Source organism: Electrophorus electricus, chromosome 9 (genome assembly GCF_041902795.1).
Source record: "Electrophorus electricus isolate QZ-2024a chromosome 9, ASM4190279v1, whole genome shotgun sequence".
NCBI lineage: Eukaryota > Metazoa > Chordata > Actinopteri > Gymnotiformes > Gymnotidae > Electrophorus > Electrophorus electricus.
Window position 1 is genome coordinate 7300413 of NC_137505.1, and position 26658 is coordinate 7327070.

The 26658-nt window shown below is 49.4% G+C and overlaps 2 protein-coding genes across 10 annotated transcripts in view; one reads left to right on the forward strand and one right to left on the reverse strand.

Annotated features, from left to right (window-relative positions):
- sema5ba (sema domain, seven thrombospondin repeats (type 1 and type 1-like), transmembrane domain (TM) and short cytoplasmic domain, (semaphorin) 5Ba) overlaps positions 1-17998 on the reverse strand; it is a 91369-nt gene extending 73371 nt beyond the window's left edge. For 2 of the 6 annotated variants that reach the window (XM_027024405.3, XM_027024403.3), the window contains exons 1-2: positions 17642-17960; positions 1180-1260 (exon numbers count right to left, since the gene is read on the reverse strand). The gene's annotated coding sequence lies outside the window, so the exon portion shown is untranslated. Of the gene's footprint in view, positions 1-1179; positions 1261-7673; positions 7813-17641 lie in introns of those variants that run through there. The other 4 variants (XM_027024394.3, XM_027024399.3, XM_081720671.1 and 1 more) reach the window with 4 other exon arrangements.
- Positions 17999-18317: 319 nt separating this feature from the next.
- pdia5 (protein disulfide isomerase family A, member 5) overlaps positions 18318-26658 on the forward strand; it is a 33496-nt gene continuing 25155 nt past the window's right edge. The window contains exons 1-4 of one of the 4 annotated variants that reach the window (XM_081720673.1): positions 18322-18960; positions 22314-22396; positions 23493-23619; positions 24720-24807. In XM_081720673.1, coding sequence (XP_081576799.1) covers positions 23496-23619; positions 24720-24807 — 212 coding nt within the window. In that variant the 5' untranslated portion in view covers positions 18322-18960; positions 22314-22396; positions 23493-23495. Of the gene's footprint in view, positions 18961-22313; positions 22397-23492; positions 23620-24719; positions 24808-26658 lie in introns of all 4 variants that reach the window. The other 3 variants (XM_081720674.1, XM_081720672.1, XM_027024407.3) reach the window with 3 other exon arrangements.

The following is a 26658-nucleotide window of genomic DNA, read 5'->3' on the forward strand; positions in this document are numbered from 1 at the left end:
CTGCCAGCGGACCCTGTGTTTGTCGGGTGAATGGGCACAGCTAGGCCGCATCTTAAGGCGCACTAATGCACCATAGCTGGACCACAAAGCCCGCGTGGTAATTTGCCAGGGATAATGGCATGCCTTTAATTTGGCCTAGAGGGGTGAAGAGAAAAAAGAACCCCACACAGCCTAAAGGCGGCCTTACCGGTCCCCACTCCATTCATATTTTAAAAGGACTTGTTTTCTTCCGGCTCATTGTCATCTCAAGTCCAATATCTGCAAACAACAGGACAGGAACAAGAAAGCAGCGTGGCAGCATCTTGGCCCCGTACAGGGCAGCGTAAAAACAAACAGAAAGGAGCTTCTTCTCGAAAGGGGGGGTTAGAGATACCAAACTGTGCTGCAACGCTGATGTAATTTGAAGAACATTTGGGTCACAAATCGAATTAAGTTTGTGAGGAAGACGCAGTGGGGTGTAATGAGCCGAAATGTCAGCTGTGGCGTTCGCGGCAGAGAGCGCGCGCAGGGAGGTTAGGGGCCGCGCCTCGCGTCAGGGAAGCACGGAGTCAGCGCTGGAGCGTCAGGCACTTTGCGATTTGTTATCTCGCCCCAACAGACAACCTCCGCGCCGCTCTCGGAAGAGAGGATGCCCGGAGGAGGCTACACCTTTATCCGGGGACTGGTAACCGAGGATCGGAATCTGCCTCCTGTTCCGCCAGATATCACCTGATATTGCGGGGAACTTTATGCGCGGTGCCATGCGTACTTCCCCCCCCGAAGAGAAACAGCAGCAAGCTGCGCGTGTCAGACAGTTACACGTCAACGCTCAGGCCCAGAGAAGCGCGCGGGCAGCCAATTAAACACGGCTTCTTTTCTGCAGTGGGGGCAGAAAATTCAGGCTGCGTTTCACCATTAACAGGTGCAAAGGCTTTTTTTTTTTTTTTTTTGCTGCACTCTCCTTCCGCTGAAACGCTCCTTTCTCAAAAATGCGTATTTTCTCAGTCGGGTCAAGGAGGGTTGCAGAGCCTCACCGCAGGGAGAGAGGCCCCCCCGGTCCCCTTGGGCCGTGTGCAGCGCCTAATCCAGCGGCAGAGCGGAGACCCGCGGCCTTCCCGGAACGCAACGCGCCTCTCCGGGGGTCACACCGCGCCGCGCGGGGTTTATGGTAATGACGCGCGGAAAAGCAGGGACACCTACTTCCAGGCAGGCATCACGGGCTCGTCATCCTCCGGGACGCGGGGGAGGCTGTCGGAACAGATGGCAGGTCTTTTGTAGTCTCTGGGAAAGGCAAGAGGGAGGGAGAGAGAGAGAGAGAGAGAGACCTTTATTTGGTGAAGCGGTGAGCCACAAAAGGGCCGTTCTGCTCTCATAAACAAACTTTCTCAAAGGAGCGCAGAGGGAGGGGTGTGCGGCCCGAGCGCCGATGCGAAGCAAGGTGCTGGGGGGCTTTGGGGTGGGCCGAACGATAAAACCCAACTAAGGGTCGCTCGGAAGAACTTGACCGAGGGTCTGCCTCCTCTCGTGCTGTAGCAACAACGTCTGGCGTCCTCGACTTGCAGGCACGCGCAGAGAAAAACGTCACATGCGCGTTCGAAAACTTTTAGCGAAATTGAAAGGAAGAAGGGGAGCAAGAGAGAAGCCGCACCTAGCGAAACAGGACTCGGTGCCAAATACAAAGCGCCATCAAATCAAAAGCGTAGCAGGTCTTTGTTTCTATGACAACCCACTATTATTGTTCTGGGACCTGGGTGCCCTTTAATCAGCCTGTTCTCGTTTTTTTTTCCTCGTTTCTTGCCATCGTGCGCAGAGCGCGCATGGAGCGAAACAATTAGACCAAACGAGATAACAGTCGAGACGATTAAGTGTCACTGTGATCTAAAGTAACGGACACTCCTAAAACCGCAGCGCAAGAAGAGAAACGGAAGGGGCCGCGGCCGCTGCCATGAACGCGGTATTATTCCGATCACTGGGCGAGTACCGTAACCACCGAGATACAGCTGCCCCGACCGAGTTGCCAATAAAGCGTGACGCAAAGTGGCAAATTTGATGCATGTCTGTATAAACACAGGCAATTCGCAGAGACCGTACCACAGTTTACGCAAGCTTCATAACTGAAGGAGTGGTGGACTCTCCGTTAACACAGTCAACAATGTCTACATGTTTCAGAGTTTAAAACTGTCCTGACTGATGCCCGTGAGCTGTGCGCTTCTTTAGGCATCCCTGGGGCACAGAATGAGAGCAGAATTGCTTCTATAAACTCTAATATACCTCCATATCAGCAATGCAATATTCTCCAACAGTTATGCTATTATTTCCATCTTAAAGGCAGACCTGAACTTTTCCGTAAACATGTTAAAATACTCATTCATAATTCACACAATAACCCAAAGACGTGACGTTAATAAATTGTGCAGGGCCATTTTGCACCTAAGCTTTGATTAAATTTTAGCCCCCTATAAATGTTTATGGAAGGTTTAGCCCTATATAAGTTTATTTGAGAATAAATGTTGCAACTTTCCTCTAATCAGATGAGGCAGGAGCTCGTTCCTCGTCAGGACGCGAGGCGCCCTTCGCCTCGGAGCACTGAGCGGAGGACGGAGAGACACAGAGTTAGACTGGAGTAATTAAAGAGTAAAGAACGAGGCTGTTTTAGCCAAGCCCTGCGCTGACCATCTCAGTGTCTGGGGAGTCCACACTGGATAAATCCATGAACGGCCTCGGAGAAGCGACGCTTTAAAAAGGGCGCTGCGGTTTAAGAGATGCAGCAGCACACCTGCAAATGAGCAGCAGGATAAAGCCACGGCAACCTCTGCAATGTCAACGTTTTGAGAGGAAAACCAGCCTTCACGCACGGATATCGGTTACCTGGAACAATCAAGGAGCAGGTCAAGTAGGAGGACTCGTGGCCCGGACCTGGAGACTTTCCCGCAGTCTGGACGTTGCGTGAAGCCGACGGAGATTACCCCAGATGTTTAAATGCCAGAGAATTTAATTTCCCCGCGCTGCTAAACTGATGAAGTCCCCGAGACAAGTGGCAGAACACTGTCAATCTTACACACGTTCAGTCGTCTCGCCTCGAGAACTAAACGAGCCGGACGTCTACGAAGAGTCGTCTTCACAGACAGAAGACGCGATAATCCAGCAGTGCACAGTCCCCCTAATTTCCCATTAAGAAACATAAATAACAAGACCCTACTTCAGTGTAGCATTCTTGAGTCCGCGCATCACCTGCTGATAGTGCAATTCACTCCCCTCAGTCTCAATTCACAAGATGCAACAAGATACCGATGGAGGACTTTAGAAAAAACAGGTCTTGAAAATTAGTAGTTTGGCTCTGTGACATTCAGCACCACTTTGCAGTCAAATAGCGTTCCCCGGCGTCTGGTGTGAGCTAATTTAATCACCAAGCCATTAGGAAGCTCACAGGGACCAGGATTCAGGCAGATGTGGGAGCAGCAGAACCCATTTGTTGCGTGGGTAACATCAAATTGCAGGCAGACACGTTCGAGCACTGCTGGACACTGCCAGGTTTAAAGATGATTAATTAATGAACACTGTTCAAATGAGAATTGGGCTGGCACACCACCCATACATCACACCGGGGCGTCACGGGGAGACCCAGTCCCGTGCAGATACGTTCACACCACTCGCTCACTTGCAAGGGACTACCGGGACAGAGTAGGAGGGGTGCACAGGTTGTTCTCCAAACCAAACATCCAGGTGTTCACTGCGGGATAAATGTTTACTAACAGACTTCAACAAGAACCTTGGGAGGCAGGAAGGGATGATACTACAGCCTGGTAGGGCCTGAAAGCTGAGGTGAGTGGACAGGGCTCCAGCTCTGTGTTCTGAGGTACATGACTGCCTTTGCACCACTGAGCCTTCTCGTCTCGAACCCCCACACCATAACACCACACCTCCACCCATAACATAATACTACACCTCCACAGCTTGCTCTCGTGCAGACAGGAGGGAAATTATATGCAGCTGTTAAACCAGATTCAAAACCCATTTGTCTAAATACAAAAACTCTCTGGCTCAATCAAAGAATATAATGAAGGCATGTACACGCCCCTAAAACGCGGCACGAATGCACTCCCGGAGATGGAGGAGTTCACCTCACACCCCTGGGTGGTGAGGGGAGTCGCCTCTCCTCGGTCTAACCCTGCTCACAGGACCTCAGGCCAAGAGAGCTCCCCGCGGTGGTGACTGCCACAACCGGCAGCCAACCAGAGAGGCGCTGCAGCAATTCTGCTTCCCACCGCGGCCGTGACCGCTCCGAGTCGACCATACCGCAGAAGCGGGGGGCGTGGCCTTGTGTGTCAGACGTGCCCCTCGGAGGCCGTCTGACAGGCAGGACAGTGGTCTTGCTGCGCATGCCCTTCTTTGTCGTGCGCTGACCCCGTGGTCTTCTATCTGATCTGTTTAGGACCTCTCAGCTTATAGCTCTCTCTCTAGGCTGCCGGTGATGCGTCATGTTCACTCATACAGATGGCTGTTCTCTTCAAAGTTTAATAAAGCGGAGCTCAGCTGTGGTATTCCGCTAAGGTTGCTCTTATGGGTACGGCCTGATGACGCACTACCAGTACCACACTTAGAAGACAGACCAACCCGACACGCGCACCAAACCTGTCAAACGTTTGAGGACGCCCGGCCTTTCAAAATATCTTTGACAAATGACCTTGTTTTCAAGGTTGGTTTGCAAGGTGAAGCACGCTCGCTCTACTCACTGGACAAATATGCAGCACCGAGCTGAGGAAACTAAACATCCCTGCAAGCCACCATGGTTTTTTTTGATAGGCTTCACAGTCTACTGTGCGCATAGTACGGTCCGGCTCACATTTAGTCCTAAAGATTCTGGTACTCCCAAACAGCATAACGACTCGTAGCATGATTAAGGCAAATGCTAACTCACACTCACACACTGAAAGATGTTTTAATATGTTTTAGTCTGAAATGCATGTTGCTCTCCCGAGTTGGTCAATTATTTGGATTCATAGAGGGTGATTAGCATATTTACTTGATGTACAACATGCATGAGCTGTTACAGTATTTATGGTAGTAATATAATCGTACTGAATTGATTTCAATGAACGGCTGGGTGACATTTACTGGCCTTACAAGACCTTATGTCCTTTCATGTGCACTGGAATTTTAAAAATGTCGTGGGGGAAAAACAATTGAACAACCAAAAATATGAATGCAATACCTATACGACGACATCTTTCTTCTCAGAAACAGACTTAAAAAAAAAAAAAACCTGACTCCGAAGCCCTTGTCCATTTTACAGTTATCCAGTGCTACTAGTTACAAATAGCAACGAGAAGGTGAAAGTTGTCACGGCAACACAGTCTGGGTCTCGGGCATCGTCACCTCACCTGGGTAACACCGAGCCTGAGGAAGGAAATGAGTTTCATTTAAGTAACACAAAACTACTGAACATTTCAGTAGTTCAGTAGGCTGCCCATCAGTCTCTACTATAGGTCAGGCACAAGCGAGCAATTGAACATCAGAGAAATCAAAATATCAAGACCAAACCTTAGTACTCCCCCCAGTTCGACATCACTTCACCGCCAATCCAGAACTCACCCGTCCCACTTCAGGAAAAAGACCGTTGGTCATTGTGTGCTGACGAATGTAAGCCTGCTAAATGTTGCTGCAGCTTGTGTCTAGTTAAGTGCACAGTCACGTCCGTCGTTGATGGTGTATGAGTGCCACTGGCATAGCGTAGCGTGCTGCTCCACGCCCATGGCACTCGGGCCAGTAGCAACATCACACTACCACTAAAACTCAGGAAAGGGAACCAGCGTCACTGGGAATGAAGGGCCAGTCCACTAAGCAATTACGAGTGTCATATGATTCACACTCCTAATGGCCCCGGCTCTAATTAACGAGTCCTCGTAAATCTCTCAATTCAACAAGCGACCCCTCCCACTGAGTCTGACTTGGGACTTAAAAGCTACAGTTTTACTGGCTTAACACACCGGCCCGGACTAAAACGCAGTCTTCACTAAAGAGTTTCTGTGAGGAAAAAAAAACAAAACGGGACGTCACTTTGAATTAGCCATCAGTTTTTGATGGGGAAAAAAAAATGAAAGGCTTTTAGCCTCTGAATGAGTTTATAACTATTATGAACGACCTCGTCATAAAATCAAGTCCAAATAATACCATTCCACATAAAGACTTGAGAAGCCACTGAATAACACTTATGATCTTATAATATAAAGACATTAACATTAAAGTATCTGGGTATGCAGCGATCAGCGGCAGCCCACAGCCGAAAGTCCAGGCTGCAGATTAAACTAAAGAAACCAAGGTGCCAAAGACCTTTATCCGAGAGGGAAAACCAAACCGGCTTTTCCGGACGTCCCCTCGTACCCTGGGAGCTGCAACTAGTCTGTGACAGGACTCCGGCCCACTGCCTGCATGCAACCTGAGCGCCTCCTCCCAGCCTGCAGGGCGGCAGCGCGATCCGGTGAGTGCGCCGGGGCCGCGGGAACCGGGCGGAGTGGGGACGGGGACCGGCAGTACATCTCTCTCGACGCCGTCGTTAAGTCTTGAGAGGGCAGAGGCCTCGGGGCGGGAGACACTACACACACCCTGCTGTAGAGAGCACGTCCACCGCATGGAGTTTGCGTGAAGACAGCAGAAGGGGTTTAACGAGAAAACTGACGCTCAGTTAGCATTTCAGACAAGCGCGGCACCTGTGTAAAAAGTACCGTAAACATCTCACTTATTAATACCAGGTGGTCATTGAGGATAGTGCTCAAAGACACACACACGTTGTTTCCTCATTGCATTGCAGTCAATCACTACGAATTAAAGCCCAAGAAGGGAATCATTCCTGATACGAGCCTTGACTCCACCTATTTATGGCTGCGGCCTTTCAGCAGAGACGATTAAAAAAAGAAAAAAGTTCCATAATGGCAGCACAAATTGGTCATCTCCATTTAACACGCCGGCGTTTTACGTGCCGTTTATTCCACTCGGACGACAGTGGCGCCGTCGTTTCCCCGCTCTCCTAACGAACAGGAAGGCAAAGTCACGGAGCGTACAGCCGCCTCGCTGTAAAACGCAACGCGTCGCCAGGCACGACGCCAGCTAGGACGTGTCTACTATTAACAGCAGGACGGAGATGGGGAGGAGGAGGTGCTACCGGGGGGCATGTAGACCCTCTCCCCGTGGGGCTGTCGAGACAGACCTGGAACCGCAGGGGGCCGAGGGGTGTCCGCTACGCCCCCTTCCCCTGGAGACGGGATGAAACTCCGCTCAGTGGCGGAGGCCTTTCGGCACCGGTCAGATTCGGGTCCAAATCGATTTTAAAACGGCCATTACTCACCCGAGAATCAATTCTGAACCTTTCTGAGGTTCTCTCATGTAACCAAAATGCGGTGACTGATGAATTTACCGTCATCGTTCAAGCTACGAAAAGTACAACATTTTTTATGGTTTTATGGGCAAATAAGAGCCCGTACAAGCCATAATGGGAAGGCTAACGGCACGGTCTCGTCCGAGCGAGCTCTGTAAAAATTTTACAAGCTGTACAGTTGTCCTGCAAGTGCCACACGTTTTTTTTTTTTAGTTTTTTTTTATGGTTGATAAATATCCTTTCACAAATGGTGCTCTGCAGTAGAGGTGCAGCTAGCGTGGGCGTGTTAAAGCCGAGCAAGCAGGCCCGTGGGTGTGCTTACGTGCGCGCCGTGGACTTAAAGAGACACTCCGCCGGTTTGTTCCGCAAAGTTTCACAGCGGCGCTTCGTGCCAGAGCGTTCCGGTAGCGGCACGGACTCGTGGCTCTTCCGTTCTCGGCAGCTAGCGGTTCCGGCCTGGATGTGCCTGGAGAACTCTGGGGTGGGTATCTACGGCAGAACTTCGAAGCACGAGGGAAACTGGGAAGAACCGAAGTTCAAACCAGCAGATGGGTGTTCATCAGGCAGCGACGTCGCTCATCGGTTCCTCCTTCTAATCTTCTGCCGCCAAGGTCAGTAAACAGGGGAAGTGCATACAACAGTGAGCGCAGAGCTAATTGTGACATATGTGCACTTATATTCAAATCAAGCTGAACCAATTAATCAATTAAGACGAATCAATTGATGGATTAAGATTAATCAATTAACGCACATCTGTGCTGAATGAAACACACAAAAGTAACTGACTGTAAAAAGGAGTGTGGTAATTTGTTGTCACTTAAGAAATAACCTAAAAGTGAATAATTACATTAAAAATAATAATAATGAATAATTCATTTTTGGATACATACATGAATAAAGTGGAGAATCTGAAAGTGAAATTGTGCTCAGAGCTATCCAGGCTGATCCAAGAGATTTGCATAAATGTATGAGAGCATCATGTCATATGAGGAGCTCTGTGGAGTCTTCCTTTAATGGGCACCGGTGCCAGGCTGACGGAGACATGCGCGGATCACGTAGGCTCCATGGCCACGGTGGACAGACGGGACCTGCTAGCTCCACACAATAAGGAAGTGCGTTATATTTAAACATTGCTTTTGCAAACTCTCTTACCCTACAGTAAAACACACATATGATGCGGCATGTAAAACAGCGTGCAGCACTGTGCTAGTGGAACCCGTGCGTGCCTGCGCGTGGCTCTCTCGCTGCTTGAAAGTGTGTGTGCTGACATGCAAGTCAATCCAGCCCCCCCCACCCCACACACACACACACACACACACACACCTCTCCTTCTAAACTTCTAAAACTTTAAACAATCCCCTCTTGGGGAGCTCTCAATGGGGCCCTTGTCCAAGGCACAGCACTCCACCGTGGGAGGGAAGGCCTGGACGTCGACATATTTACTCTAAAACATCACGCGTTTAGCGGAGGCCGGTTTACACAAGCGTGCTACTGTGTGCTACATAACCACCCCCCCCCCCCCGGCTCACTCGCCCACCCAGGGGTGCGTTTGTACGCTCGCCGCCTCTCCGCAGGACACGGCTGCGCAAGTGCCACCCACCGGACCACAGCACCACGCCAGTGTTTTAGAGTCGGGCCCTCGTCCAGCGGGCCGGGGAAAAAAAAAAAAAAACCTGGCCGGAGCTGGCACGCCACAGCTCCCTGTGCAAACATCCTTCGTGATCACCAGCCACACGCACGTGGCCCTACGATGCCTGCGCAAGACCTAATAATCTAACAGCGTGGAAACAGCCATGCGGCGCGGCAGCACGGAGCACCAGCTTTGAAGCAAATTGAGGCGTGAGCCGGAAGCCGAGGGGGAGGAAGAAATTAATTGCAAGGAAATTCCAGGTGGGCTAAGTGTGAGGAAAGGCCACAGCCTGGCTCGGCACTTTGTTCTCTAGTAACAGCACGCCGAAGGCAAAGTCGTCCATCCATCTCCGAGTATTGTAGCTCTCCGCTTCTCGTTACTGCCTTCTTTGAGCAGAATTAGGAGTCTGCAAGTCTGGGAGGAAGCATGCCACCTTGAGCCAAATATTTACATTTATGGCATTTATCTGAGGCTTTTATCCAAAGCAACTTACAATTATGACTGAGTACAACTTGAGCAACTGAGGCTTAAGGGTCTTGCTCAGGGGCCCAACAGTGGCCATTTGGCAGTGGTGGGGCTTGAGCCAGCAACCTTTCTATTACAAGACCGTAACCGCTGAGCCACCACTGAAACATTCACGCGCTTATGTTTCTTTTTAGGGCCACGGTGCGAGAGAAAAGAGGTCACCGTGCATCACCGCATCGCACAGGAAATATTTTTTTATTATTCATCAAGACCAAAGTTACTGAAACCAACCCTGGAAGCCGCATAGCTTGCTATGGACTAAACCTCCGATCAATAAAACAAAAGAATAAATTCTGTTTATTACAAGAACAAAACACTTTTTAAATTGCAAAGTACCATCTTCCCTTTTCTGTCAAACAGAAGATCACCATCTATCTGTTCTCAGGAACGTACAAAATCTCCGAAGCATTCGTGTTTACCTTCCACTGAGGAAGGCCAGGTGCCCCTGTAGAACCTCTCTGGCTCCTCTCCAGATCCTCGTCTGTAACACAGCTGCCCCTGGCTTGGCAAGTGCTGGCCGGGATTACCATTATACTCCAGTAGGGGGTGGCCCTATGTTTACCGTATCGTTCCGAACTGGACATTAATCACTGTCACACGGTGTTCCGTCTGGGCCTGCATTTGAGACGGACCTTTGTGTCCTTGTAGAGAGCTACTTATCACTATAGAAACGGCGGCCGACCTTGCTGGCCGGGCCAATGCGAGGGGAGAAGCGAGGATGCTGAACACGACGGGGCAGCCGACAGAATGGGAGTGAGGTCACTCGAACGCGCCGTCACGTTTCTTCCGCACACGGGCCAAAGGACGCGTGTTGGTGAAGGGACAGCTGCATCATGGGCAGGTGACCTATAACGCAGGGCAGGGCTTACCGGATTGACGATGACCATGCACTAAAAACATTTGCCAATGAACCTAGCAAAGCCAACAGGTCCGCTTCGAACCAACTTCAAGTTCTCGGGGCGTACAGGATTGGTGTGGAGGTCAAGCAAGGTCGCTCAGACAGACAGAACTGTGGTTACCTCTCAGTGTGAGCCCTAAATACAGCTGGAGAGTGACTCCTTCCATGTCTATTCCCCCACCCGCCTCGGGCGTTTACCTGCAGTTGATATCTATATGCAGAGACATGAATATTTTACCACAGGAGGGGTTACAGAGTTTACTCACCCTGGCATTTTTAATGAGAAATCGCCTCCCTGCGGTTTTTGGAAACGTGTCGGCATTACGATGATGGACCTCCCAAATCCCCTAAAAATCGCCATCATATTTCATACAGATCTGAAAACGGTTGTTGCGAAGTTGCCAAAGTTTGAGACTCTTGGTAATAAATGTAAGAAATAGTCTGTCGTTACTCAACTTGACTGCGCAAAACAGGAGACGGACTGGATGGTAAATAAGGCCCAAACGCTCCGAGAAGTGTCTGTGGTGCGAGTAAGCAAGACTACCTGTTCTATGCAGCAACGCACCGCAGTGGGTCCAAAACAAACGAATGGAAAGAATCAAGTCTCTTCTAAAACAATATACGTCAAAGCAGCAGACTGGAAGCGAGACGTTTGCTTGTTGCATGCTGCAAATTTCGCTTGCGAAATAAAACAAAGCATGGGCGGGGTTAAAGCGCACGCGCTGCTGTGCAGGGCGGCAAGTCGGGAGTCCCCTGCCGTCGCATCCTTCACCTCCTCCATCGTCGAGCTAGAAAGCGAAGCACGCGGTAGGCAGACGAGCCAGCGCAGACTCCGCGTCGTTGGACCTAATCCGAAGATTTTTTTTTTTTTTTTTGTAGCCCCGTGGCCTGGAGTCTTATGAATCCTAACAAAGTATTTTTGCACTCAATACGGCAACGCCTGCATCGCATGATGTGCGTGTGAAATAATACTACGTCGTTGTTTTGGTGCTTGCGCTATTGTGCGAGGTGTCCTCCTTGGTTATTCAGAACAGCCCTTTGGGCAGGTGCTGTATTTGGAGATCATTGCACACGTTCGCTGTAGACACTGGAGAGTGGACATTCATTTCATACCTATCCAGGTGACATTTTGACAGGTCATTAATGCAACACCAGCGCAGCCAATAAGGCGTCATCTTTCCTCCTGTCTCCGCAGAGAGAGACTTCCTTCCCGACCGCCCTCGGGATGCACACTCCCTGCCTTTGAAGGGACGGTTCGGATTGAGGGAGCCGCTTGGACCTGGTGGCGTTCAGTCCGGAGCAGGACACTGTTCCAGCTGCATTCCTACAAAAGGCCCAACACCCATCTCTCCTAGCAGGGCAGGGTGGCCCATCACATTGAATGGGTCACCCCCCTGTTCTCCAGCCTTTGGGGGCTTCACATACAACCCCCATCAATGGGAATAGTGTTCCTCCCCCCACAATGGCCGAATCAACAGTGGGAGCAGTTGGGTCCCTAAACCCACCCCCACTCCTCCCACCGGAGCCTCTTTGGTCTGAGTAAAGGAGGGGCAGCGAAAAGACACATGCCTTCACGTCCGCTAGCGTACGACCGCATCTCCTCCTTTCTGAGCGCAAAGCGAAAAAAAGATGACGCAGTCCACGATCACCCACATGGACCTTTGTGCCAGGTACCATGGTTCTCCCTCAGCTGTCTGGGGAAAGTCAAAAGAAGCTCGAAGAGTATTTTGTTCTCCGTAGTTGGAGTTAACTGACTTCTCGGACACAGCTAATGCGAAGAATGATTTTGGAGTCTCTGGGTAAATCAAAGTTAAAGAGTATTAAAGTATTGACTGTTTCACTCCCAGATATATCACCACTGTCCAATTAAGTCCTGGTCATGTACAAACACAACTCGCACTATAAAAATGACACATTAAATGAGCAACTACAGAATTTCAAGGAAATTGTACAGCAGAAATCTTAACGCATCTATCTGTGATCCACAACAAAAGAAATCAATCGTTCCAGAACAGCCAAGACAGGATCCTGACTTTAACCTCTCGGCTGCCGTGATGTGATCTGTAAGCGGGATGTCTATGAAATGGAGAGGAAAGGAGACTTTTGCCTGGTAGAGCTGGCAAAAAAATGCCGTGGTGCTGACCAACAATGAGGGAGGTTCCATGACTTCAGAACTGTGAGCAACATGTTGCATAGAAACACAACGATCACGTCTGACATCACAGCGTAACGAAACATCACATGTGAAGGCATCTTTACAATCGATGTTATTAAATGATTTTGCTCGGGAGTTGGAAAAGACAAAGCACCACCAACATAAAGTGCTCTGTCTTGTCTGTTAAAAAGAGTCTATCTTGTCTTTATTTCTTATTGTTATTAACTAAATGACATAGCATTGCATTTGTGCAAAAATCAATAACATTTCAAAGGGTACGCATGTCTTGTCTTGTTTGACTGGCAGAGGATCGCGTGTTATACATCACAGTTTTCTAGGTACTGTTTTGTGATGCCTGTCACTGAAGCAGACTGTCCGAATCCGCAAGGGCCCAGACGCGTGTACATGATGGGAGCTCAGTCAATCGGAACTCCTTCGGTCACATCAAGTATTAATTAGGGCTGCAGACAGCGAGCGGCTCATTCTGTAGATCGCGTTTCACTGGAGGGGGAGCAGGCAGCCAAGCATCCACGCTGCTCTCCGCGCGGTCGCGTGCTCATAAACAATACCTAGCCTGGCCCAGCTGGTACTGAGCGACTCCAGACGACGTCTCCATCTCCTTCCGTGCTGGTATTTTTAGCGCACCGCCAGATATTTCCGAGCCAAGCCCCTCAATCTTTTGGCGAAATTCTGTCCCTCCCGACCGTCCTGTCTCTGTTTGAGTAATGCAGCCAAACAAAAGGCGGTTTGTGCGATTTTTCTCCAAAAGTGGCCAAAAGGTACAGTGATTCCATCATCTCCTCCCTGGGTGGTGGACGAAATAATGCGGGGATTCATCAAAAAACTGCAGCTCTGCTTGGCTGGCTCCAATCTTCTGTTCTTAAGGAAGGCGGTGTGCAAAATTCTCCGCTACAGCTACATCCTGGCAACAACTTGAGTTCTTCAGAACCAAGAAACAGAATTGAAAGTGTGAAGAATAAGTGATCATTTTCTGTGGAATGAAGACAAGAGATGACTGTCACCATGTTTGAGGGAGCAGCAGAGCTCAAAATGAGAACCTTTTTATTATTATTTACTCAGTTTCCAATACTCAGCTAAACCCCAAAGGCTGTTTTTTTTTGTTTTTTTTTTGGTATTTGGCCATTTTGCGTCCAAACGAATTTAGTGTCTGAATGAATGATGGCAATAATAAAATGTCTTTGCTGGAAACATATGAAAGATGCCATAGTTTCTGCCTCAAATTTGTTCAGTCCAGAAAAATCTTCGGCCTGTAGCCCCAACGGACACACTCGCCTCGTTTTAAAAGTACTGTATTGTTTCCTGTTCCAAAATGTTTTCTTCTGTATCCTGAGCGTATCACTAACCCACTTCTGTATCCGAACCCGACCAGGAGCAACACAGCCAGGCCTCTCGGCGGGTTTACCCAGACAAGAAGCGAGCGGCAAGCTGACAGTTTTGAGGGCATGCCTTTGAAGCCGTGCCTTCCCAGGTTCTGGCAAATGCACAACTCTCTGTATTCTGCATTCTCATCATGGCTAGCCAGCAGAACACAAAACAAAAAAAAAACCCCAAACCTTCCGCTTTGGAGATTGCATGTCACCTTTCGCAGATAAAAATATACAACCGAGTTTTCACAAATCGAGATAAGGGCTTCCGATTATGAGAAGAAAAGCAAAGTAGTTTCTCGCAGGAGTGCCATAAACAGACAAAAAAAGAATATGAAAGGGGGAAAAAAAAAAACACAGAACACTATAAACAGGAAGGAGGAAGGAACTGTCAAATGCATATTTTAGAAATTCGCCTTAGAAATCATCTTGCCATGCCTGCCTGCATATAACACATCGAATATTGATCAATCTGAAATTCTGGACAAAATACTCTTATTAGTATATGGTAAAACAATGTTAAAGGTAATGCTACACAATGCAAACCTTTCTGCAATTTCTTACACCACTCATCCGCATACCGCAACCTTTTGCAACATGCCAGAGGCCAATGTTGTGCTCATATGATGTGTTGCCATCCCTATTCAAAATCACGCCATACAAACAGCCCAGTACAGCACTGGTCGAAGCATCTGCCCAGTACACCCTGTTTGGCCTTGAGGTTTAGGAAGTGCGCTGACCATCTGAGCGAAGCCTCCTTAAGGGGTTGGGGCGGAGCATCACGGCGCCGGTCCGTCAGGGGCCTAGCGGTCGTGCTACCGATTCATTCACCTTCTGGGCCCTGGAGTGGCTGTGGGGATCATCGCTCTTTCCCGTGGCTTCGTATCTGCTGCCATTCAGATTAGGTTCCTCCCCATTAAACTTTTATCCCCATTGTCTCGTCTCGACTCCTGTCTCAGCATCAGAAATAATTCATGTGGCACATTTTTAAAATGCACCACTGAGCCTTTACTTCCAGAGTTCACGATGACGGGAAGAAATTATTTACGGTTATATCGAGTGTGATTGGCGGCAACCTTTTTTTTTTTTTTTTTTTTCCAGGTCCTGTTACTATGGATGCACAGGACTTCCAGAGCTGTCCAGAAAAAGCCCTGGTCTCCCTCACGGAGCCTTTACACTGTGGACTTGTGCGTTTCAAACTGAGAAGAGCCCTCATAAGTTCATTACAGATGAAAACCTGCTTTACATCTGAAAGAGAGGCCTCGGGAACCAAGAAAAACAGATGAATCAAACTCGCACGTATGGGGGGGCTATATGAATATTAATACGTTTGTTCAGAGCCAGCATATAAAGGCTTTAGTAAACCTATGGACAAATGAACTCATTATTGTGAGATGTTAACTGGCAGTCTGGACCACAAACATGCACACAGTGGGCCCAGACTCACGGCCCTCCGTATGACTGATGGCAGTCTGCTGAGTGACAGGCGTCAGAGGATGAGTCATGCCATGATTGCAAAGACCTCCTTGAGGTTATTACTCTCGATTCCATAGGATATTAACAATGAGACAGACGCAGGCGAGCACTAACGACCAAGGCGATGGGTGAGAAAGCAATACATTTGTGCATGATGCACCTCTAATTGACAAATGTTGCCTACATCACTTACAATGGGGACTCATAAGAAAAACGATGCCACTTGTTTCCCCAAGTGCATCACTGTAATTAACAGAATGAAGGAAATGAAAACAACATGAATTAGAAGTTGTTACTGTACTGTTCATTAGGTTGCTTGATGAGTGTGACTACGTAAGATAAGCCACCAACAGAAACATGGGAAGTGTACATAAATGCTGAGCTCTAGCCAGCATGACAGACCTGACTGAATGAGTCCCTACTTCAGCAGATTTTCCTGCCCACCTTTTTAGCTCAGCCAGGTTCCAGGTGAAGGTGGGAGAAAATGATCAAAAGGCTTTATTATAAGGCAGAATTGTAAAGACTAAAATAAAATAAATAAAAAACAGGTCAAAAGGATCTTTAAAGCACAGATACGCAAGTGCCTTCACATATCCAGGCCAACATGTTCTCCAGTGAACCTTTTCTAGTAAATTCGACTAGGCAACTGTGGGGAATAAGCCACACCGTCTTTATTCCTCAAGTACATTTACTGTGATGTATGTTTTAAACCTATATATTCCCTAGCCCACCAGTGAAAGATCACGCGTCAAACGCGGCTTGCGAAAATGTGCCCAGAGCAAAACCTACTCAACAGTGACCCCTACTGTTCTGGATTACAGCAATCTGTGCTCAAACGTCAGTTTTTCGAAGAATTAAAAAACAACAACAAATGCGGATTTATTCAAAAATAATCGTTTACTATTGGAATTGTTAGAATGAAATGTCGAATACAGGACGAGAAGTAAACAATTACCAAGAGCAGATTTACTGCGACCGATCCAACTGCAATAAAACAACTGTCCGAATCTGTTGTCTTTATACCTCGCGTCGGATTCTCGCATCAGCGCAGCGCTGGTTCGGCACTGGTTCGGCATACAAATGGCCAGAATCCCACTGCTATTTGTGGACATTTTATCAGACGAATAATTACACGTCCTATATACGTTGTGGTGATCGAAAAGTCATCTTCTGGGTGCAATACCGATAACACGTTTTGTGCGCGTCGGTCCTCTCGGAACTACAGATCTCCGTGTGGCTGTGCGCCTAATCTGTTAGAGTAATCATTAGGATTACGCAGAAAAACCCAAGGACCCCATCACTGGAACAGATTACTATCATTCTCCAAAATGTCTGTCATTTGGAAGCACGCCTGACTCCACATTATAGGCTAGTAATTGTCCATTGTCCTAAAAAATGCATCACATGTCTATTACCCGCAGAGTTGATCTGAACTCGTTGTTAGGACAGTGGTGCACATGTGCGATAAAACAAGTCGATATAGGATACAACACACCAACACACTAGGACATGGTGATTGAGGATCACTGTCAAAGCTGTTTCCAAATGTGTTATTAAGAAACACGTTTACTCCGCGGTGTGAAGTCTGAACTGAGATGGGGAAAGGCGGATTGGGAGGATTGTTCTTACCAGAGAGCAACCCTTCTCTGAACAGATCCCAAACCCGAACTACAGATTGAGAAGCACACCCGCCAGGCAGTTTGGGAAGGTGGCTGATAATTCCGACCGAAATTCTTCTGATCCCAGGATGCAACGTGAGGGGCAAGTCAATCTCTGTCGGAATAAAAGAAACGCTGTCTCGATTCTCCTTTCGCACCGTTACAGAAGACTAATCACTTTTCTGGGTGAGGAGACTGTAGAGCGAATACGGTTTTGTAGAGAGAATACAGGACCAGGAGTGAATGGGCTGCGATACGGACGTAAACAAGATTACAAAAACCAGACAAGCTGTTGTACTGTGGTGCAGTCAAAACGCCGCAATAAACCAAATAAACTGGACCAACCGCTTCAAAGTTAAAACGTCTAATATTCTCCTGCTCCTGTAGACTGAGCCCCTTCGACAATTGCTGAAGTAAACACTTTGTTGTTCTTTAACAGTAGGTGGATACGTTTCACATTTCCACAAGTGCAGCGCAAAGCAGGACCAAGAAAACAGTAAACAGTTTGCAAAATGTTGGACCCAGGAGAAGTTTTCTAAAAAAACAAAAACGCCATATCTTACCGCTCTCCGCCAGCGGCTAATAACGCGTTTCCTGGGCACGACCAGCGTTGAGTGTCCTTCCGTGGTCGCGGAGGCGCACGGCGGGGACGTTAGACGCGCTGTGCTCTGTGCGCTGTGCGCTCTCTCCAGATCGGATGCGCAGTATCCGCTCCTGCAAACGCGCCGCACCGACAGATCTGCAGACGCTCGCTGCGCGAAGCCTACTACACGAGCAGCTGAAAGTCAAACGGACGGGGGGAGGGGGACAGTCGATGGAGTGTCATCGTTTTAGATATCTTCCATTCAACAACAAAATACGAGATTAGGCTTTGTTTCTGTACGGGATTTCCAGTATACTGGCCTTAGATTATTTTACAAATCCGCTGTATTTGTATCGGTATGAACTATTTGTTAAGAGCACCACCCCTAAGCGCGATAGATAGTTTGCTCCTATAATCTATGAGGCACTATGATTGATTAACTGTTTGTGGTATGTGAACGAACATCGCTACAGATGTTTAAGGACTGGCAGACACATACCAAGCGACACTTTAGTACATTTTAAGAACACAAATACACTGAATAATGAATTCATATATAGCCCAGATAAACAAACAAAAGGGCTATCGAGTATAGAACTTAGGATGCAAACAAAGAGAGCCAAACTGGTTTGTTTGTTTGTTTATTTTACATGGAGAAGCTCGTTTTCGTTCGTATTTAATATGTCCAGGAGATGACGTTGGGCTAAACTCTCGTTAGCACCTGTTTGCCGATATACGTCTACTTATTTATTTATTTTTGCTCACGGAATATTTCTCCAGTGTTTTTCACAAATTTTTTAACTGCCGTATTGATCTTAAGATATGAGGCGACTTAGTATTGGAATATATGTGCTGACTCAATCTGTCCAAATAATCGCTGCGCACCAAAGCTCACTGCCTTCAGTAAAACAGAAAAACACGGTGCTGCGCTGTCAGGCCATTCACAAGAGGCAGACTCTTTCATCCTCATTCTGCCGTAATCTCTCCGCTTTTTTCCAGCACAGAACCTTTGTTTACGGCGTATGTGCCATTCATACATTTGCGATGAGGCTCGGGTAATGATTTCATCTTAAATTTTACGTGCACTAGAGTCTAGGGTATGAATGGCGTGGTGAACGTCAACGCAGAAGACGTAGGCGAAAAGGAACTACATTTCCCAAGATCCATTGCGTTCTCTTCAGGCTTTGGAAGACCACGGACTGCGCATGCGCAGCCCTACGTGGCAGCGGCATCATGGCTTCTTGGCATCGCTACGGTAGACATAGAAGAGATATCGAAATGTACATATTCTTATCGCTGGTGAGTCGTACACACACACACCTCTCAGTCTTTTGCGAGATTCGAGCAGCGTACTGGTTTGATATTATGTGAACCAATAACACCGATGAAAGGTCGCTGCATGTAAAAGCGGCTGAAAGTTGACAGCCGGAGAGATGCGGTGGCCGAACTTGAGTCGCGCAGGCGTCGCAGGCTTCAGCGTGCACGGTCGCTTCTTTATCGGCTCCAGCTTTCGGTACAAAGCCCCGAATAAAAGGCTTACTCGAGAAACGCGTGGCTTGGCTGAATCGTGCTGCACCGCCGATGAAAATGGTGCCTTTTACTGTGTGGTCGCATTTCTGCTCACGCCACAGAGCCGACGAGGAGACTTGGTTATCAGATACTTAACAGAGATCTAACAGAGATTTCAGACGTGGCTATTTCGAGGCGCAGGTCCAGGCCCGGCAGCGCTGCTGTGATTTTGGGGTGACCACTTTATGACCGAGCGGGAGAGAATTCAAGACACCAGCTACTGGTTTTCTTTTCAGTAGCTTGTCGAGTAAGCACTGATATTCAAGGATAACTCGTTAACAGCTACCCCTTGCTTTATATTGAAGCCCACCACTCTTGTTTCCACAGTTTCAGCAAGTCTTTGGAAATTAAAGAGTTCCCCATCATAATGAAGCGTTGCTGTAATAATTGTCTTACCACGTCAGTCAACTTTTAGTTCCACTCTCACATCCTGTTTTGCGGCTGCCAATTCAAACAAAGGTGCTCTCGTGAGCTGTTCTGGAAGTTCTGTGGTGGTGGGGTGTGCGCTCATCTTCGACTAGCCCCACTTGTCGTAGCAATTCTTCAGATGTCTTTATCAGGCTTAAGGGACACGCCCCCTCTGAGCGTGGTCCCGAGCAGTCGTTGGGCGGGGGGCTCAGTATGTGCTCATACTGAGCAATCAACCTGTGGTTCGCCATCCGCCAGCAGTTCTGAGAAGCCCCGCGTGACGTCGGAGGTTCGAGGCAAACCCGCTTCCAAAACCAAGGTGCTCATCCAGTCAAACGAAGACCGCACGACCGAAAAGGAACGTGGGAGGGTGCTGGATGTGGGATGCAATTCAGGAAGTAGACTTGCCATTCCAGAGGATCAGGGGACGCGCCGCTTCACAGCTTGCTCTGCTGATTAGCCTAAGCGGAACTGACATGACACATTTTTCTTTCTCTCTCTCTCTCTGGAGGGGTGATAGCATGTCCCACGCTGGGCGGAATCTGTTAATGGACCCTACTACATATTCATAGATTTGTAGGCCCTCGTTTCAAGGCCCTCATGCATATTAATTGTATAGTTTTTTTTTCTATACCCAGAGATGTAGTCTGCCTAATTTGTCAGGACAGTGAGATGTTTGTTTTGTACACATCTGCATAAATTAGCGCTGTCCGTGGGAAGAATCATATTCTGACTGAAGTGTTGGTTAACAATGATGGTGAGATTCTCCAGATGCCTGCCAACTGTTGCCTGAGGGACTTTTTAGTTTCCTCGGAGACTAACGGCATGAGAATAGTTGTGTTGTGTGTAGTCGTGTGTTTGTTGCATGGCACCCTCTGCATCTGCCTGTCCTCAGTGCTCTGGTTTATCTCGCGTTTGTATCTGAAATGGTGGTTGTTTACTACGATCAAGACTATTAGGGGAAACTGTGCCCATCTCTGACTGACTGACTCTGCAGTCTGTGGGCTGGCAGGGTGGAGGCTCCTTTGCAAACAACGTAAACGTAGCCAGGTTCACCAGGAGTCGGTCAGGACTCGGCTAGCAGACTGCTAGCTGCTCAGACCCGAAACAAGGCGAGAGGCAAAGAAGCTAACGCTAACACCTACACCCTGTCCTCTGTTCTGGGAGGTCCTCATTCTCCCCAAGCACTCGCTGACGATCACCTGGAGCAGCGCAGTGCAGCACGCGCCGTTTGCCATCCTCAGGCCCCGCCCACCCCGCCCTTTACCCGTCAGTAATAACAGTGACAGGCTTGTGAAAGCCGCGGTGTCATTAAGGTAACGCCCACATCGAGCAAGACATCCTGCCAAATGGAAGCTTTTGTAATGGGTACGAGACACGATGATTACCAGGCAGCACTGGCCCGCGGTTTCGGTTCCCTGTCAGGCCCAAAGAAAAGAGAGGCAGAAACCTGATGTGACTTGACATCCTACACTGTGTCTGAGTGTCTTTTTTTTTTTTCTTTCCCTCTTCCCTCCCCTGAATGGATGAGCGTTTAGACAGAGCCGTCTTTTACAGGCTGGGGATGAGTTTCGCCAAACAGATTTCGGTCTTGCGTCCTCGTCGACGAGGGATCTTTTTTCCTTCCGATTTCAAATGGCAGTTTCAAAACTCGGGTCTCTTTGTTTGGAAACATGATGGCAGCTCGTCAAACCAGTCCTGGGGAATAAGTAGTTAACCTTATCTGTGAAGTTCAGTTTACTGATGACGCAGACTCCCTTCCCCCGTCCCGAGGCCGCGTGATGGCTGCGCGGGACTGACCTTTTGAACCTCGGTCAGCTCCGCTCCAGAGGCGCGTTCCCTTGCTGTAATTACCGTCCACCGCCGGTCAGGACGTCGCCTGGGCGCTCTGCCAAGGCCTGTCCTTTGCTCCGGATATGAACCTGAAATTCCGTGAGAGGCACGTCGTTGAAAATGACCAAGCATGCGGTCGCTGGTCTCTGGAGCGGTTGAAACGTGTTCTGTGGGGTGAAGGATCTGGTAGCCTGATGGACGGGTGCGGGTTTGGTGAACACCAAGACGACGTTACCTGCCTGGCTGCGCTGTGCAGCTGCAAAGTCCAGTGGTCGAGCGATAATGCCATGGGGTTGTTTTTCAGACGGCAGCCTAGGGCCCTTAATTCCAGTGAAGGGAAATGTTAATGTTTCAGCGATCCAAGACATTTTGGACATTTGCATGCTTCCGGTTTGTGGGGACGGTTTGGGGAACGACCTCTTCGTCCCAGCGTGACCATGTCCCCATGCACGAAGCGAGGTCCACATGGGCATGGTGTGAATGGATTTGACTGGCCCGGCACGGAGCCCTGACGTCAACCCCATCAAACACCATTGGGATGAATTAGGACAGAGCCTGCAAGCCGGGCCCTCTCGTCCCGCAGCAGAGTCTGACCTCACAGAGAGACACACACACACACACACAGTCTTGTAGAAAACTTTCCCAGAAGAGTGGAGGCTGTTATAGCTGTAAAGGGGGACCAATTCTTGTGTGTGTAGGGGTGTATGATAACTTGGGGTGTGTGTAGGGGTGTATGATGACTTGGGGGGGGGGGGGGCTGTTATGGGGTGTGTAGGGGTGTATGATGGCCTGTGAGTTAATGAATTAGAAGATGGAACATGTCTCTTGAATTTGTCTCCAAGTAAACCTGGGCGTGTCGGTGAGTCAGTGTCTGGGGCGTCTTCACCGTCCAACCACCATCGTGATTCTTCCCTCCGCCGTCCAGGTGAGCCGCTCACAGCCCAATTAATTACTATGCTCAGTCCCCGCAATCCACACATCCTTAATCTGTCGCCAGCCCCCGCGGCTGCTGTGATTAAAGCTCTGTTGCCATTGGTTGCACATAGTAGAATGATTTCACATGCGGGACTGTGCAGTCACGGCTATAATGAGCGGCGCCGATAATGAAAATTTGGCACATTTACATTTCCATAACCAGTCCGTGCCTTCGTCCAGGCAAGAAAAGGAAGCCGTTAAACGTATGCGCCTTCCAAATCAGGTAGCTTGAAGAGCTCTGAGAATTACTACAGCTTGATCCTCGCTTCTGTTAATGGGCAGCGGACCACGCCGTCATAACTCCCGCGCTGGTTTCCTGTGGTAATTTGACATTAACGGGAAACCACCCTCCGCTGGGTCCAGGTTAAGGGAGGCTTGGTCAGTGTAAGCGCGACCCCCCCCGAGACCACTGCGATGACGATAGCCCTGTTTGCTGAGGCTTTCCTGGCCTCTGCCTCTACGGGACCGGAACAGCACCCCCTGCTGCCCGATCTCAATCTGGCTGCTTCCAACAGCTTGTCCGAGCTGCCGCTCCAAATCGGAAAATTCGCACGCACCCACAGGAGCGGTATTGAGTCCTGCCGGCCACTAAAGGGTTAACAGTGCATTATCCAAAATTGTGCTCCATTTAGAACTCGATGCGGCTGTTTTAGAGACTGGAGAGCAGTTTGGAGAACTCGATCAAAACATATTACTCTGTTCAGCTTATTACGATGGCATTTGGGAACACTTCAAAACCAAATTTCTTATTTTATCTGTCGAAGCGGTATTCTCTGGAGATGAGCCCCAGTTCTGGGTCTGCGGATCAATACGAAGGCAGAATCGTGTAAATGTGCATATGTCGTCTGTAATTGCGCTCGCCCTTTCAGGTTCTTCTGTCCAAGTGGTTTGACATACTGTTGTGATTCAGAACAAGCGCAGCGATTACGGTGCCACCCAGCAGGAGACGCGAACTGTCTCGGAAACGCCCGCGATTCAGCTTTGCCGGCGGCGAGCGCTAATGGCTCCATTTTCTCAGTGACTGTGTCTCTTCTTTTGTCTTCCAGGTCATGCTCGTGTCCATGGTACAGGCGGTGAAAGTGTCCCCGCTCGTAGAGCAGGTCAGGGACCACAAGGACTTCAAAAAGCTTCTCAGGACCAGAACCAATGTCCTCGTCCTCTACACCAAGTCGGGTGAGGGTCCAGCGCCGTCGCACAATTTCCATCGTGCGTCGTCTGGCGTGGCGTCCGTGACCTCAAACGACCCCGTAGTTAAAGAGGCTCACAGGACAGCGGGGCACTTTGGCCTGCAGCTTTGGCATCCGTCCTTCTGAAGCTTCTGTAGCCACCAGGCGCCCGATAGTTCGTTTGGACGCGTTTCTCTTCTCGGAGCTAAGGGCAGATGGTCACAGTATGCCGAGCGCCTCGCTTGCTGGCTGCGATCACGCAAATCCTTTGGTCAGGAAACTCTCGGAACCGTTAGCAGCGCTCGCCCGCCGGCGTCAGGGAAATCAACCCCTTGTTGTTGTTGTTTTGTGTAGTGACGCCCTTGCGTAGATCGCAGGCACACTCAGCGGGGCGGGTGGGCAGTCCTGTGTATTGGCCACGTGGCCAATAAACAAGCCCCCCCTTCATCACCCGGGCCTGCCCGCTCCAGACTTATCGCTTTCATATTTCACGGCCCATTCCGCTGCACGAGGGCACTGGGTAAAGGTCGCGCCGTTTGATTGGCTGCTTGTCCGCACAGAGCCTTCCTTTACCCCCGCGGGCCTGCGGAGGTCGATCAGGCCCCGAGCCGGCGGTTCGCCCCATCCTCGTGCATAAGTAATTTCTTCACGGCTGTTGATTGACAGGCTTCCTCCCTCAGGGGGTGGAGCCTTATGGGCTGTGAGCCCTGTGCGCATGTGGGACCTTGGGAATCTGTCACAAGTTGTCTTTCCTCTAGAAATTACGGCCTTGTAACGTTCTGGCGCTGTTTAAGGTGTTAATAGGCCGTAGCGCCGTATAGACAGCGTCGGCGGGAGCTGCAGAACGTGTGTCACATAAGCACACGCTGGTGGCTGAAAGCTCGATTTAGGAGTGTTCGCACAAAAAATGCCTTTTTTTAAGTACCAAAACGTTCATCAGCTGGTGTAATGTAATCGTATTCATCTTTTCGTTGCGCAAACGATCCCATTTTTACACATTCCCTTCTGCTCATGAGCGAGAGAAATGTCTGAAGATGGGCCGTCTGTGTGTCTGTGAGGAGGTGCGTGCGCATTACCTCGGTGTGTGTGTGTTGGAATTTACCTCAGCTACATCTGGAGATGCCCAGCTGAAGCTCCTGTCAGATGCAGCCCAGGCTGTGAAGGGCCAGGGGACCATCGCCTGGGTGAACTGTGGGTAAGTCTCCCCGCTCATCTATACAGGTTTGGGGGGGTCGGGTGAGCAGTGGAACCTGAGAGCTCTTAGCAGTCACTGGGGTGAGCATGTGTACATATAGAGTCCTGATTGATGGCCTTCAGAAATGAGATCTGATAATGAAGTCATGTGACCAGAAACGCAACCCAACCCATGCGAATGGCTTTATTGTGCACATGGTTTGAGTAATACAGGTATTATTACTGTACGGATTGAATATTATGTGAATAATTGGCTGTCTGGGAGCGTTTCTATAGTGATCTTTATTAAATAGGAGCCACTAAAGCAGAAATGTGGATCATTTCAATGTGTCTTGCACAGTCGCTCAGCCCGTTTCTGGTGTCTGCTTTATGCTGTGTCCTGAGCGTCCTGCCAACACTGCAAATCCCCCTCCCGGTTCCCAGAGACGTGATTGGCCGGAAAGCCTTAGAGCGCCTCGGCCTGCAGCGTAGCAGGCGATGAGCCTGGGAGCAGCGGGCGGAAAGCGCAGACTGCGATGGCGAACCTGTGGAAGGGAACACGGGCGCACAGCTGGGTGTGCGTGCTGGAGTCTGCAAGCCCCCTTATATTACTTCCTTTAAACATCCATTTCGAGGATTTGTTTAATATTTCTTAACGCAGGCGGCCGAGGCCTCCAAACGAAGAGAAATTAAGCCTTCGTCGTGTTTCGGCTAGCTGAGAGAATGTGTTTTTGTGTGTGTGCGCGTGCATCTGCAGGCCTGTGCATACATGCGTGCACGAGCGCTCAGGAATACACACTTCTTTGGTCCTCGGCTCCTCGCGGCAGACCTGTCAGATCCGGCAGGACGAATCCTTTAAACGGACTTCAGCAGAACTTCCTAACACCGACGACGCAACCCTTACGCAGCCCTGGAAAACGTGCGCGTTCTCCGCATCCTTTGTCTGCTTTCTTCCTGTTAGTCTTCCTGTTTTTCCCCTCTCAACCATGAATCTGTCAGCTCCCTGCTGTGGAGAAAACCCCCACAGGGGACGCGGTAAAGGTCAAATTCTGAGTTTTAATAAAAATAACACAAATTTGCGAGCAGAGAGAGCAGCTAAGCGCTTACTAGGAGGGTAAGCATTTTTTTTTTAATGGTATAGGGTCATTATTTTAGACTGTGGCAACAAAACAGCAGACCTTTCTTTGCAGTTAATTGAATACAGAAGCTAAGAGTTGTTGTTCTAGTGACTTAAGACAAAAGGAGAAGATTTTGGTACAAAGGACAGAGTCTAATCGCATCGCCAATTCCACAGCGCATCCGCGCATGCAAGGCGCCGTAAAATGTGTGTCCGGGAGCTCCTGGAGCCGAAGCCAGACCCGTTTCCGCGGTCGATCCTGGGCCCCCTCGACACCCTGCATCAGCGTTTTTCTTTCGAAGACCGTTTCTACAAACGGTTTAGCGGTCGCAGAGATCCCCGATTGGGCCCTGAAGGATGGGCCGTATTCGCTGACGTCTTGATCCGAGCTTTATTACCCCAGGACCCCACGCAGGTGCTGGCCCAGCATTTCCGGATGCCGGCTGTGACCGTCGCTCGGCCTCCTCTCAGACGTGCGCCGGGATAAAGCGGCTCTGGGGAGGGAGCTTTATCCGGAACGGTCGCGTTTTCCACCGGACGACCCGTGGGTGTGCCCGCTTCTCCGCTGCGGTTCGTCCCCCGCCCTCCCTCAGACAGAGACGCACGTGGGACACACGTAAAAAGCGTCCGCCGTCCGTCCCAGTGCGAACCCTGTGTTGTTTCGTGGAGGAGGTTCGGGGGGAAGGCCGGAGCTGTGGGGTTTGATTGAATTCCATCTCTTTGGATTTCCATTAGTGCAGGGCTTCTCTCTTCTCC